This window comes from Sturnira hondurensis, unplaced genomic scaffold (assembly GCF_014824575.4).
Source record: "Sturnira hondurensis isolate 20B ecotype Veracruz unplaced genomic scaffold, ASM1482457v3 Scaffold0011178, whole genome shotgun sequence".
Taxonomy (NCBI): Eukaryota; Metazoa; Chordata; class Mammalia; order Chiroptera; family Phyllostomidae; genus Sturnira; species Sturnira hondurensis.
The window spans coordinates 234,654-249,725 of NW_028083809.1; the positions used below are offsets into that span (position 1 = coordinate 234,654).

General features: G+C 49.5%; 1 protein-coding gene across 1 annotated transcript in view; it reads left to right on the top strand.

The window, feature by feature from the left end:
- TRPC7 (transient receptor potential cation channel subfamily C member 7) overlaps nucleotides 1-15,072 on the top strand; it is a 131,452-nt gene that overhangs the window by 88,075 nt on the left and 28,305 nt on the right. Inside the window, exons 6-7 of the mRNA XM_037059541.1 lie at nucleotides 8,213-8,446; nucleotides 11,959-12,223. Coding sequence (XP_036915436.1) covers nucleotides 8,213-8,446; nucleotides 11,959-12,223 — 499 coding nt within the window. The remainder of the gene's footprint in view (nucleotides 1-8,212; nucleotides 8,447-11,958; nucleotides 12,224-15,072) is intronic.

Below are 15,072 nucleotides of genomic sequence, written 5' to 3' on the forward strand. Positions count from 1 at the left end.
TGAGAATTTCTATACATCTTCTAACACCCATCAAGTCAGCATCCCAATTTCTTTGACTGAAGAGACAAGGTGCATAAGTATCTGCATAGCTTGCTTTCTCTCTTCCTTCCGAGCAGTTGGGCAGTAAGAGCACACCCACCTCCCCACTGCGTAGGTGAAATGCGAACAGAGCGAGACCTGAAGGAAGAGAGGAGGCAAACTTTGTAGACGCCAGGCTGAAAAGCACTCCAGGGTCAGTGTGTGTTAAAGGCCTCAATTCTGGAGCAAGCTGTGCATGTTTTTGCTGTTTTGGAACAGCAAAAAAAAAAAAAAAAAACTAGTGCAGGAGGAGCAGTGAGGTGAGGGGTGGAGAGTAGAGATGAGGTTGAGAAACGGGCAGGGGCAGATTGTGCAGGCATTGTAGGCGATGGCACAGAATTTACATCTCATTCTAAGCCACTGGCAAGTTTCAAGCACAGAAGTGACATCATCTGACTTAAGTTTCTAATGGACCACTGGTTGCTCTGTAAAGCAGAGGTAATTCTGGGACAAGAGCAGAAACAGGGAGGCAGATACAAGGCCACTGCATTAATTCAGACACAAAATGGTTGGTTTTGAGTAGGTGGAAGATGATTACGTTTTGAAGTTAAAATTGATAATTTTTACTATTGGATTATCTGTAGGGTGTGAGCAAAAAAAGCAGTCAAGGAAAATTCCAAGCATTTTAGCTCAAGTAACAGTATAATAGAGAGCCATTTACCGAGACAGAAAAAACAGGAGAGGGAGTACAGATGGAAATCAAGAATTGAGTTTGACATATCTATAGGACGTCCCAGTGGAAATGTCAATTAGCAATTGAATTTGCACGCCTAAAGTTCAGAGGAGAAGCTGGGGCTGGAGACATAAATTTGGGGATGTCCGTGTCCTTAAAGGAAATTATACACAGTTGCTTCAACTATGAATGTGGGCAGACAAACTGGGGACCAGGCCCTCGGATACAACAATACATCATGGCTCGGAAGACGGGAGGTGCCCAGAAGAGAGACTGAGCCAAGAGAGTGGCCTCCCAGAAGCCAAAGAGCTGTGTCAGGAACCAGGGAGTGAGCACTTACGCCCACTGATGCTGGCAGGTCAAGGAAGATTGGGCCTGAGCCCTGATCACTGATCTTGGAAGCAAAGCTCCTGAGCAGCCGAAGGGGATGCAACACTGCATGTACCTGGAGGGCCCGGCCTCACAGTGCCATGGACTCCTCACCCACTGGCCCAGGAGGGAAGGTGGGGGCACAGACACAGTGGTGGGAACAACATGGAAGTTTGTGGATACTGTTTCTATTTTCTCAGTTTTTTTTTACTAGTATATACTTATTTTAATTGAAAGTATCACGTCAATTTTCTCAATTTTCTAAATAAATATTCCCTAGTTATTAACTCATATATTGGGCACTGTGCCAGACACTGGGGAAGCAGCTATAAAGTAAGACTAACATTAACTTATCGCTGCAGTATTTTAGTTGTTACAAAAAAATAAATCACCACCACCTTTGAGAGCAAGATTCTGATCACCGTGTTCTTCGTGCCGGCACACTCTAAGGTCCACAGCCACGGGACCCTCTCTCTGCTCAGACACAGACAGGCTTGGAATGGCTCCAGCCACTGCTGATGGAACCCTTGCCTTCTACTCAGTCACTGCCGGGAACACCTTGGACCAGCTAGAAACACAGCGGCACAGCTCGTTTCTCCCATGACGGATCGCACTCATAAATACAGTATCTTGGACAGACCATTTACAAAAACACCCAAACCATTACTCCCTCTCTACCAGAAGCAGCACTGGACCTAAAGAGAACCTTAGGACCCTAACAAGTCCAACCCGCTCCTTTTTTTTTAAAGATTTTATTTATTTATCTTTAGTGAGGAAGGGAAGGAGAGAAGTAGAGAAACATCAATGTATGGTTGCTTCTTGTGAGTCCCTCACTGGGAACTGGCCTGCAACCCAGGCATGTGCCCTGACTGGGAATCGAACCGCAATTGTGTGGTTCACAGCCCGAGCTCAATCCACTGAGCTACACCAGCCAGGTGTAGCCAACCCACTCCTTTAAGGGATGGCCAGGGTGACCACAAAGAGGTGAATGATCGTGTCCAGGTACCCCCACTTCTGCCCTCCCACCCCCACACTAGGTGATATTCTCAGCACAGGAGCCAGAGTGATCCATTGTAAATGCAATCACATCTGTCACTTTTTGCCTCAAAACTCCTCAGTGGTTTCCTGTCCTCCTAAAAGCGACAATGTCATTATAATGGTCTACTAAGCCCTCTACCTCTCCACCCCGCCTCTATGACCTCATCTCCCACCACTTTCCACCACACTCGCCATTTATTTCTGCCTCAGAACCTCTGCTCAAGAGGTCCCCTCTGCCTAAGACTCCCTCCCGCAGGCAGCTGCCAGGCTCACTCCCTCACCTCCCCAGGTCTTTGCTAAAAAATCTCCTTCTCAAAGTGAGGCCTTCGTAAACCAACCCATGTAAAACTTAAGCCCTCTACCTGCACTGACTTCCTGGCCACCCTTCTCTTTGTCTTCGTAGCAGTTCACACCTCTGACAATTCTACATCTTTTCCTTTGTTTCCTGCCTGTCTCAAATTAATATTTCTGTAATCATACACATTTGTAGTGGACTCTTCTCATCCTCCGTCAGCCCTCCCTGCACATGGCCATGTGGTTTACCAGGGACTTTTCAATAGCCACTCAGCATGAAGACCTCTCTCTTCCCCAAACGCCGGCTCCCGCGGGGCACACAGGTTGTTCCTCTCCTGGTGCACAGCCCTACAGGAGGCTCGAACCCAATCAGAACTATGTTCTTCCTTTGCTCCAGAGGCTTGATTACCGGCAGGACTTTGACACAATTCTAGACTGTCAATCCAGGAGAGGCAAGGCATGTGCCGAGGAGGGGAGACCCCGGGGAGACTGAGATGACACAGAGCTGGGAGGAAAAACCGGGATACGGTATCGAGAGAGCCGAGAGTGGAGCCTGCCTGAGGAGAGAGGGGTGAAGCTGCTGGTACACGTGTGTTCTGGGGAGCTGTCACATGAGCTGCTTTGGGGCGCACTAAGTGAACCGGAGGCCATCACTGCTACGGCCTGCAGGATCTCCAACGTCAGTCCACGCCACGGGAACCCCTCTCTCCTGCCTGTACCATAGGCGGCCATGCTGGGGGACCTGAAAGAGCTCATAATACAGCTTTTCAACTGGAGACTGGTTCAGTGATGTTCATCAGAGGACTGAATAACATCAGAAGTCCCCAGAGCGCCATCAGGCGTGCAGGGCAGGAAGCCTCTCCACAGTGCATGCCATTTCTCTGTCTAGGGGTCGAGTCGTGTCATGAAGACTCTTTCCACACTGCTCCAGTGTAAAGAGAACCGTTCTGGTGTTTTTTAAATAGATGCTTCAGTATCGAAAGCTCACCTGATGGAACGAGGTGGATGTGCCGGCACAGAGGGGAAATGCACTTAGAGGCCTGGAAAAGAGGGGAGAGCCTGGGACTGAGTTCGAGGCGACCCAGTCCAGCCGCGTCCCTTCCTCCTTGGTGGCTCTCTCTAGATTTGTTTTCACACATGTACAACGTAAGGATCAAGCTGCTCCCTCACCCACCCATGCAGGATCACAACTCTTTGAGAGCAGTGCTGACTTACCTCCAAAATCACACATCTAGGATGGCCTAAGAGTAAAACTACAAAATCATGTGGGCTGGGTTCCTCACCTCATTCGTTCTTTTGATGGTTTCAGTTATTCCGACAGGATTTCTAAGCAGGCCACTCCAACCAATTTGCCACATTTCCCCCCAGCAAGTCAGACCACATTTCTGCCCTGTCTCTCACCTACCGGGGCTATCCAGCTGCCTAGGGTGAAAACCAGTCTCCTCCTCAGGGCATGAAGGAATGCCTTCATGGGCCTACACTAACCTGTCCAATCTCCAGTCCCATGCCCTGACCCTTGGCCACACTGAGTCCGTTGCAGTTGCCTCACTTCCATGGCCAGGACCTGGACACCTTGCCAGCCACTCCTTCACCTAGCTAACACGTGGTTCCTTGTACCAGGTGTCACCTCCTCCATGAATCCACTTCTTCATCCAGACAACAGATGCATACTCACCACTCTACTGAGTCAAACCGTTATAATGCAGGTGTCTCTTATCCTCATGTCTCACAGACAGTCCCCTGGACCCTTTTCGTACATCGTCTATCACCTGTCACACTAGTGTTTACAGAAACGTCTATCCCAGCCTTGAACTTATGGGGCCAGGGATGTCACCTTCCTGGCGGTTGTAGCCCCAGAATGGTGTCTGGCACTGAGGCAGTGCTCAGCAACACCTGCCAAGTAAGTGAACAAGTTCCTGACCATACGGTAAGGTGTGCCTGGTCTAGGGCATGATAGGTGACAGAACAGTGGACAGCAAGGGTCCTCAGCTGCCAGTGTGACTTTGGATGACATATTCACCATCTTTGTACATGAGTTCTTTTCATCTGCAAATTGGAGATAATTACAGTAGCTACCTATCAGGCTATTAGGGAGATACGGTATTAGCAAGGTACTTGGCACAGGGCCTGGCACCTAGCAGGTGCTCAATAACTGTTAGCTACTAAAATCAGAGAAGGCTGAGGAGCCGTGTTAAGAAAGTTTTAAGTCTATTAATACCATCTTCCTGCAAGGAAAGCAAATGAATCCTGAATGTGTCTAAGGCTGAGATCTATCGTGAAGGACCTGCCACGAAATGGTGTTTGGCTGTTAGGGCTGAAGGCTGAAAGCTTCCAGGCACATTCTTCCTCCTGAGTTCACAGAACACCCACATCCTGGCCCAATGGTGAGAAGCTGACCTAAAAGGACAGGCCTCCCCAAAGGTGGGAGGGAAGAAGTGTGCTCTCCTCAGGCCCTGGGACAGTGTGGAAGGAGTCCTGGGACCATGCCATTCAGGGAATGGGCATGTTTCAGTCTCACCCTCCCAGAATTTTGAAGGGGGGATTCCTTCTGAGCCCACGCGGGACCTTCAGAAAACCCAGCTATGTCTGTTTCCTCTCACTCACTTCAGAAATGGATGCTTCCTTAAGACCTCCCGTTTTCAAAATGTATACAAGTCAGCTGCTACACATCTCTTACCGCCTCCAAGCACCTATCCACGGACAAGACGTCTCGCCTCACTTCTGGAAACGGGTCGGTAACACGGGCACAGGTGAAACCCCATTCGCCATCTGAGGGCTCCGAGACTCATCTCTGCACGCTAGTAGCTGCCGACCTCCTCAGCTACAGTACCTTCTGAGCAGCATCGGAGGCAGGGATGAGAGTGAACCACCATTTGAACTGTGACGCTCCAGCTCAGCAGCCTGCGGCCACGGCTCCAAGCCTATCCAAGTTACTGATGAGTTTCTGAAGTTACTCATCACCCCCAAGGCTACCCAGCATTTCCCAGCCTGTTCCCCTGCCAGCCACCCCCACTAATTATCTGTGACCTTGTTCTCTGGGCTTCCCTGAGTGAAGGGGATTTTGCCTGAAGGAGGCTCCAGTATCCTTACACCCAGAGCCCTGGGCTCTAAACACTCCTCTGATTGACATGCTGGAGGCAAGAGACCATAAGGCTAAGCTTGGATATAAAATGCTGAACTACCCTCAGCACCTTGGAAGCAGAGGGCCTAATTTCACTCACTGAAGTACTTAATTTCACACATTTCTTTTTTGATTAAGCATTCCTGCTGCTCAAACCCCTGGGTCCATGCTACTTTTACTCAAAGCCTTGGAATAATTTAAATTAGTCTGGGAGAGTTAATATGCAAATCTAGGAAGACTGATGTGGGCATCTGAGCATGGCAGAAGTGATTTGCAATGCCCAATGAGGAGCTCCACATTGGTCAAAGTGAGTTTTCTGCAAACAATTTGCATTTCTGATTCACAGGGCTTTTAACACCTTAACCACAAAACTCCAAGAGAATCAAGGAACTTTTCCCAGGTCGCACACCCTGCAAGTGGCCAAGCTAGACCTTGAACCCAGGGCCTCCGTGAAATCCTAAGTGATAGCATGTGCCCAGTTTAAGCAGTTCCACTAAGACAGCAGAAATTTTAATTTGAGGGGAGAGGAAAGCAATAAACATTTTTTCCAGCCTGACCTGGTTTTGCTAATATTTTAAAAGATTTACTTAGTGAGGCACAGATGAGAGCAAACCTCAGTGCTAAGGAAAGCACTGCATCAGCACTCAAATTTTGAAAGGGTAAACTTGAGAAGTGTGGCTTAGTTAAGTCACGGGATGCAATGGCAGGAGGGGGATGTCTTGTAAACAGACTTGCAACATTTAGGGAATTTTCCTGTTGTGGGGATTCCAATTTCATACAGACACACAGACCTTAGAATCAATTTCATCAAACAATGCCACAACTTCTCTAAACAGCTGCTCTTAAATTACTTTCCTCCTCAAAAAAATTATTTCCAAATCCTTGTACTTGATGGACCATTTTCACCAGAAAATGAAAAATTTTGACTGAAAAAGTCCCTGGACAGAGTCCCAGAGGAGTGGAGGTGATCAGCTCCTCACTCCAACCCGACCAGGCATGGGCCTGTGGCCAAGCCCAGGGGTCCTCTGCCCCAACGACCCTCTGTCTGCCCCCAGCAGCACCCTTAGATCCTCAAAGGCCACTAGTACAGTAAGTGGTCATCCGCCAGAGTGCTTGGGCTTGAGGTCTGGAGGAAGACATCCGCTCGGGGTCATGCACAAGGAAATGAAGGACAAGGCTGCAGGGGCAGAGGAACTTACATAGGACAGAGGGAAAATGAGAGCAGCTGCAACCTCCGAGAGCAGCAGCCCTTAAGGGATGGGAGAAGGATGAGGAGCAACAAAGGACGCGGAAGGACAGCAGCAGGAGAGACAAGAGGCTCCTGGGAAGGCAGGCCGCCATCGGGCCTGGTGCACAGGAGTAAGGATGGTGGAGAGAGGCTGGCAGTGTTGACCGTCTGGGAACGTGCGGTCAGTGAGCTGGAACTGCGTCTCTAACCAGCCAGTCAGTGATCTTCCACCACATTAACCTCCCAAGTGTGCCTCCTCGCTGCGCATGTTATAACTCTCTGCACCTAATGAGCTATTAGCTGTAAAGTTGAGACAATACAAAATGTACTTCTTAAGACTACTGCAAAGATTGAAGGGAGTTAATATATACAAATATATCAAACAGTGCCTGGCACATGTTGGGTGCTCAAAATGTCATTTAATAGTTAACTTCTAGTAACCTAAATCAATTTTGTTTTAATAATTAGTGAAGCTAAAGGTAAGATAGTACTGCACAACAAAATTATAATGCAAGACACACCATAAGCCATATATTTCATTTTACGTTTTCTAGGAGGCACACTATAAAAACCTATGGGTGAAATTAACAAAGAATATATTTAATCCCGTACATCCAAATTACGTGATTGGTGTGAAAAACTGTTACGCTATTTTATATTTTTTGGACTAAGTCTTCGAAAGCTGGTGCGTGTGTAACACCTTACACAGCACCTCTCGACCCCACAGGCCGCATTTCCAGTGCTCGGTAACTGCCTGTGACCAGCGGGCACCAGGCTGGACAGCGCAGGCACGGAGGACACACCCTGAACTCTTGGTCCAGGTTTCCGCACACGGCTGTCTTCCAAGTGGGGCGGGGGAACCAGCACCATGCTGTTCACGTTCCTCTTCATAGTTAGTACATAACAATGAGAACACACGTCTTAAGTCCAATACATTATAAAAACTTAAGGAAGTTGTGAGAAAGAAAAAAACTAGTGACGCAAACCCAACGCTCAACAGTCAGAAACACAGAGAAAGAAGTGGGTTCCAGGGCCCACGCGGGACCTTCGGAAAACCCAGCTGTGTCTGTTTCCTGTCACTCACTTCGGAAATGGATGCTTCTTTAAGACCTCCCGTTTTTAAAATGTATACAAGTCAGCCGCTACACATCTCTTACCGCCTCCAAGCACCTATCCGCGGACGAGACGTCTCGCCTCACTTCTGGAAACGGGTCGGTAACAAGGGCACAGGTGAAACCCCATTCGCCATCTGAGGGCTCCCGCGTCTCTGCGCGTTAGTAGGCGCCGCCCTCCTCAGCTGCAGTGTTTCCATTTACCGCCGGCCCGGCCCCTCCCTGCCCACCCCAACCCCAGCAGTCCCCACTGCCCAGGGCACTGAAAACACGAGCCTGACTTTCTCATGCCCCCACAGGGATGATCTGGTCCGAATGCAAGGAAATCTGGGAGGAGGGGCCACGGGAGTACATTCTGCACCTGTGGAACCTTCTGGATTTCGGGATGCTGTCCATCTTCGTGGCTTCCTTTACCGCGAGGTTCATGGCCTTCCTCAAAGCCAGCGAAGCGCAACTGTACGTCGACCGGCACGTGCCTGACGACACGCTACACAACGTCTCTCTGCCGCCAGAAGTGGCCTACTTCACCTACGGTGAGTCTCCGTACTCCTCCGCGCCTACACGGCACTTCCGGGGCGTGGCCATAGTTTTAACTGTTCACTGTAATGCGATCATAACCCTCCGCCCCAAAAGAAAGTCCTAGTTGCTGCAATACCACAAGGTGGATTACTGACCATGAGAAATGAATCATTCTGTGTTAGGAATGATGGATTTGTTTGGGAAAGGCTTCTGGAGTGTTTCTTTCTGTACTAAATGAAAAAGAGGAGTGGGGAGAACAGTAGATACTTAATGTTACCAGTAAATGAGCTGGGTATTTAACTAATGGCTCACTAATGGCAGCTGCGATATCATGAAGGGTTTGAACGTCAAATGTCTCTGTTAGATTAAGCCACAGGGCTCCTGGGACTTCAGAATCTTCATGATCGGGTTCGCCAATCATCTGCAGAGGGTTTGTCACTTACTGCTAAAGTTAAGTTGCTGCCCGCATTCAATGTAGATTATGCTTTGCAGATAATGTGACCTTTAAATGTGGTAGGGAATCCCCATTGAGAAATGGAGAGTCTTGCAATATTACAAATCATCCACTCTTCATTTATCGGTTTGCAGATTCGTACTTTAAAAAAAAATAGTCTTGTATATTTTCCCCTCTGTGCTGCTCAGGGTTCATCAAGGGTGGGAAAATAATCTTAATGCTGCATTGGATACATCTCTTAATGCGATTATTCAGGCTTCAGTATTGTCCACTTGTGAGCTCTATTCCTTTTATGGGTCACATTAAGGTCTCAAGGAGCCCAAAGCATCGCACATTATTGCCTTTACTGTTACAGTTTACTCCGTGCCCTTGGAAATCCTTTGGCTCTCTCAGTGGTTATTTGTAATCTAGTTGTGGAGGAAGCACGCCCTCTTGTGGCCAGCCAGACAGTGGTCCCTTCCAACCTCTACAGCACGGAGCAGGCAGATAGACATTCTTCAGATGGCTAGGACAAATTTTTCACCGAAACACCTTCAAGAAGAAAACCCTTTGGTCTGAATTATCCCAATGCTGTTTGCTTTTACACCCATTACAATTCTTACAAGTCAGTACAAGGAGAATATTTTTCACTAAAAAGTCCTGACCTGCTCACCAGAGTCCAATGACAGCTCAATCTATCTTAATTTTGGGTTGGCCAAAAAGTCCATTTAGATTTTTCTAAAGACAGTTTTCATTTTTACCAATAACTTTATTGATTTGACTATTTGAGTATGTCACTATCTCCCACTGTTGGCTTCCAGTTGGTAGAAGCCAGGCGTGCTGCTAAATATCCAATGCATTCGACAGCGCCCCACAACAAAGAATGATTTGGCCAAAACGTCAACAGCACCAAGAAACTTTGCAAACCACTTTTAACAGATTCAGTCAGTCAGAGTGCTTTCTTCATACACTGCACAAATCTTTTTGTGTTTCAGTTTTGTTTTTACTTTTCTTGAAATGATAAAACATAATACACTGAAAATGTTATTTATTTTCTTCTACCTTCATTTTGAAATGTCTGCATAAGAATTGACCAATTTTGATAAATTTCTTTATATGCACACTGATATGACAGCTGTCAAATACAGTCTAACAAAATTATTTTGAGCAAAGTTAAAGACAACTAAGCGCTACTAGAATCATTGTGAGGAAAAAAACTAAATAAACTTTTTGGCCAACCCAATAGATTATAGGGGTGGCTTTTATTATTTCAGCTGAGGTTTAAGATAGTAGATTATAGGGGGCAGAAAAAAAGAATTCTTTTTGCTGTCTGAAGAAGCTAAGTCCTATTCCATGTTACCCAGATGTTATTTACCCACAGAGGGTGACAGATATATTGGAAAAACGTAATTTAGTCTCCTTACTTGTCTTTTGTAGACTTCTGAGTTATGACCTCGATGAGAACATAGACTCTATAATTTTATTATGTTTCCAAATGTAATTTAGAATGTACTACATGAAACTCTGTGGCAAATGGAGACCTGGCTTCCCTTGCTTAAGATTTCTTACTGCTCTCTATTATTATAATTGTTTGATAGAGTCCAGCTTTGAAAATAAAGAACAAAATTCTTCCTCTTCCATCTTCCCCAGGGCACCAAGAATTGAGCCGTAGTATCCTTGCTCTCTGCATTTCTTGGCTCTGGAAAGGACCCTATACCCCAAGTCCAATCTAGAAAATGGCAATAATAATATCTACTCTGCAGGGTTGCTGTGAAAATTACAGCTAATATAAGCGTAAGGGCTAAGTGAGGTCTCTCAGCGTATCCCAATGCAAGTTTCACTTAGTGTTTCTCGACAAGGACACTGCTGGCTTCTTCAGCAGGGCAGTGTTTGCCGTGCCGGTCGATCTGGAGTGTTGCAAGATATTACCATTGTGATAATACTCCCATCCAGTCATTGTGACAACCACAGACATCCCACACACATATCCCCAGGAGGAAGGTGCTGCCCACATTTGAGAATCACTGTGTCTTTACACGTAGCAGGCAGCTTGCTGGAGAGAGATGCTGTTCCTAGCACTGGCATAACCGCCGCAGGAACTGCGCAGGTCTGCCCTGCTGCTGGACGCACCAGGGCAGCTTAGCCCCCGCCAGCAATCACAAGCCACCTTGCCCCAGCCAGGACAGGTCCCGGGACTCTGGCCACCTCGGACAGAGCTGGCATAGCAAACTTGGGTGACTGGTCCCCACTCTGGGGGCCTCGATTCAATCAGGGAGCTACTCTCCCAGACACACACTGAGGAACAGAACCCAGGGGCATTTCCTCAGGCAGGACCCTTCAGGTTCCTGGCCCCTAGGTGAGCTCGCTTCCTCTGATTCCTGGCCACTCTCAATTGTGGTTAGGATTTCAGTCACTTAACAAACACCTATCAGCACCTGCTGTATGCTAGTCCCTTGTCCCCAGGACCCCCTGAGTGGTTGGAAGCTACTAGCTAAGCACTTTACATACAGGATTTCATTTCATCCTCACCACAGCTCTGCCAGGTTGGTATCTCCCAGTTTACAAGTAGGGAAATTGAGGCTCAGAAAGTCAGTTGACTTGGTCAAAATCATACAGTCACTCTGTAGAAAAGCCACTCTCAACCTCAGGTCTGTCTGGCTCCAAGCCCGGGCTCCTCCCCCTGACCTGCCTGGACACGGGACAGGCCCTGCCGGTGGAGCTCACACAAGGCGGGCAGCTCAGTAAGTGCACGGCAGACGCCGACACAAGACCGTGGAGCACAGAGGGGAACAGGGGGGCTGCTCTGGTCCACGGTGGGTCGCAGAAGGCTCCTGAAATCAGTGACAGCCAAGCAGAGTCTTAAAGAATGACTAGGAATGAAGTGGACCTTGAACTGAGGGAAGGATGTTCCAGGCAGAGGGTCCAGCACATTCCAAGGAGGAGGGTGGCACCTTCAGCGCATGGGGATTAATTTAAAGACGAAGCAGGAATGGCGTGGGATGAGATCAGATACCTCTAAGGATGACTAACTGGTTTCTCCTCTGGAGCGTGCCCGTCCTGTCCCCTGTGAGTAACCAGATTGTCTTCTTGTAGCCAGGGACAAGTGGTGGCCTTCAGACCCCCAGATCATATCAGAAGGGCTGTATGCAATCGCCGTTGTGCTGAGTTTCTCTCGAATCGCGTACATCCTGCCAGCCAACGAGAGCTTCGGGCCCTTGCAGATCTCCCTGGGCAGAACCGTGAAAGACATCTTTAAGTTCATGGTCATTTTCATCATGGTATTTGTGGCCTTCATGATTGGAATGTTCAATCTGTACTCCTACTACCGAGGTGCAAAGTACAACCCTGCGTTTACAACGTGAGTATCCCTGGTCTCCTGTGGGGGTCTCTGGGGGCTTCCCAGGGGTCACTGAGAGCCTTTGACAGGTAGCTCTTTGAAGAGATTCGGGTTTTCTTGGCATTTCTAAAGGTGAAAGGCAACTTTATTCAAGGGTAGTTTACAGTTCAGGTTCTGGGGTTGGGAGAACAAAAGACCTGGGTTCCATCCTCACTGCCATTTACATGCTGTGTGGACAAAAGCATGTGCATTCCTTAACTTCTCTGATCCTTTGTTTCCTCATCTTTAAAATAAGAGTAATAACAATAGTGGTAGTACAATACCTACTTAACAGAGATGGTATAAAGATTCAATGAGCTGATACAGTTGCCAATCACCAAACTCACAATAAATGGAGGGAATCACTACTGTTACTGTTGGCTTAGCCTGTGTTACCTAGAGCACAAAGCTCCAGGCAGATGTGGCGTGCCAACATGCGCATGGAGCAAGGAAGGTTCAGTCCAAATGAGGTAAGACTACAGAAGAAAGGAGCACACAGTGCTGGAGGAGGGTAAGTACATCCAGGTGGCTGACCTGGCCACCACCTTCCAGAGCACTACCTTGGCCCTGACAGACTTCCCTGGGAAGACTAATGGAAGCACCACATCTCAGAATAGACCATCAGTTGAGAAATCAAGAATTTATCAGCCAGACTTTTTCCATCTCTCTTTCATGGGTCAAGTTCGCTCCCCACGACATTAACTCACTTGCACTTCCAGGGCAGCCCCTGGTGAAGCCTCCTCCGCACGGCGGCAGGGGGCAGGGGGAGGGGAGCAGGTCTGCTAGTGGGCACAAGTCTGCAGCTCTCCATGCCTGGCTGGGCAGGCAGCATGGGGCCAGTGCCACGGTGTCACGCGCCTCAGCAGCAGCAGGGAGACCCAGACAAGGAAGCGAGAGACGTGTGGCACAAGCATGAGGCTCGGTATCTCCGTCAGGCCACCTGACACCCGAGGCCAGAAGTAGTTGCTGTAGACAGAGCAGGACAGTGACACAGCACCCCCAACCCCAGAGTGAGTGTCAGATCTCACTGAGTCTGTGTCCCCAGAGGCCCCCCCCCCAACTCCTCCCCCCTGTAGGAGATGCCGGGCGGTCTCCTGGGGGACCCTCAGCAACACTGAGCAGTGGCCTAGCAAATGAGTCTGGCAGACCCAAGCTGCACTCCAGCAAAGGATGACCCGACCGATGACCAAGTCACTGGGTTTATCTGGCCTCTGTGTCCTCAGGCAGGAGGACAGGTGAGACTTCCTACCTTGCCCATGAATGCCCTCATGACAATGAGGCCATTCTGTACCATGCAGAAAGCACAGGCAGGTCCCACCTGGCCACCTGGGCCCAGAACTTCACCCACCTTCCTCTGCTCCTGCCCAGAATCTCAAGGGAAGAATAGTCAAGCCTCCAGCCACAGACGCACAGCTGGGACCAGCAGGGTTGAGCACTTCTGACACTTGTCCCCAGGAACCCCTGAGCAGCCTGGACTTTGTTTCCCAGCCAGTAGAAAGGGCTGAGCCTTGGCCATGCTGGCTCCCTGAGCAGCTCTCAGTTTGCAGCAGGGCCTCCCTTGACCCTTCTTCTGGAGAGACCACCCAGCAAGGGGAGATACTTGTCTCTGAAACCCAGACCAAGTGCAATGAACCCTGTGCCCTGCCCAAATGGAACCACCTGGGAGGGCACGACCCAGTGCTGAACCACAGAAGCTGTTCCAGTGCAGGCTCACACACAGCAGGTGCCTGGCCCAGCGCTGAGAAACGCACCTGAAGATGTCTGGCTCTGCCCCCCAGCCCATGTGCCCCACGGCTCAGGCAGACTGGGCTTCAGCCTAAGCTCCCCTCCTACTAACTGTGTGGCCTTGGGCCTCAATTTGCCAGGCTCTGAAATGAGAACACTGAGCTGGTCAGGATCACAGGACTGTTGTAAGGATCCAGGAAGAAGGCACAGGCTCGATTCAGTGTTTAGCTCACTGTGAGCCTGCGGCGAATGGTGGCACCACCGCGGACGTGGTGAGGGAGGGAGAGGGGAGCATGGACTGCGAGAAGAGATTCCCATGGACAGACCTGGCTCCACCGAACCCCTGCCGGACGGACAGGGGCCTGGCTTACAAGCTGTCCACCAGATGGGGCCAGTGTGTGAGTGAATCAGGGAGACTCCATAAACCCAGTGAGGAACTGCTGGAGGAATGAAATCACTCAAAAGCACATTTGCTCTGGACCAGCTAGTGTCAAAGGTAAACGCATCTACTGACTACGGGACACAGTGTTACTGAGCGACGGTCAGGTGACAGTCGATAAGCACAGGCCCTTGCCCTGGGGGGTCAGGCCCTGATGTCCCCCTGTGTCTCCAGCCTAGCCGATGCTGGCACACTGCACCGTTCACGAAATGTTTCACACACAAGAACAAGGGACCAAACAGGAGACACACGGCCAGATTCAAGGTGACAGGTAAGCAAGCGACTGGGAATCTGCATGTGTGGACTTCTGCCGCATTCCTGCGGCCCGGGTGCTCTGTGCAGTCCCCCGGTACTGCCTGCCCACTGAACCTCAGAAGGTCAGTGCCCTGACCCACGGAACGTGGAAAGGTCATGGCTTCAGGCAGGGCCAACCTGGCCATGGCTCCCAGCTAGATGCAGCACAGCTAATCTAGAGGGGAAGGGGAGAGAAAGCAATTGGCTTCTCCCACGTGCTGGGAGCACCACAGAGACCCCTAGGCAGGAGGGACCAGCCAGAGAGGACCCAGGCCCCCAGGATGGGGAAGGTGGGGGAGGCGGCAGCAGCAAGTGCTGTCAGGAAGCGACAGGCTGTTTATCGCCATGGCAGCCCCTAACACGGCCATGCAGC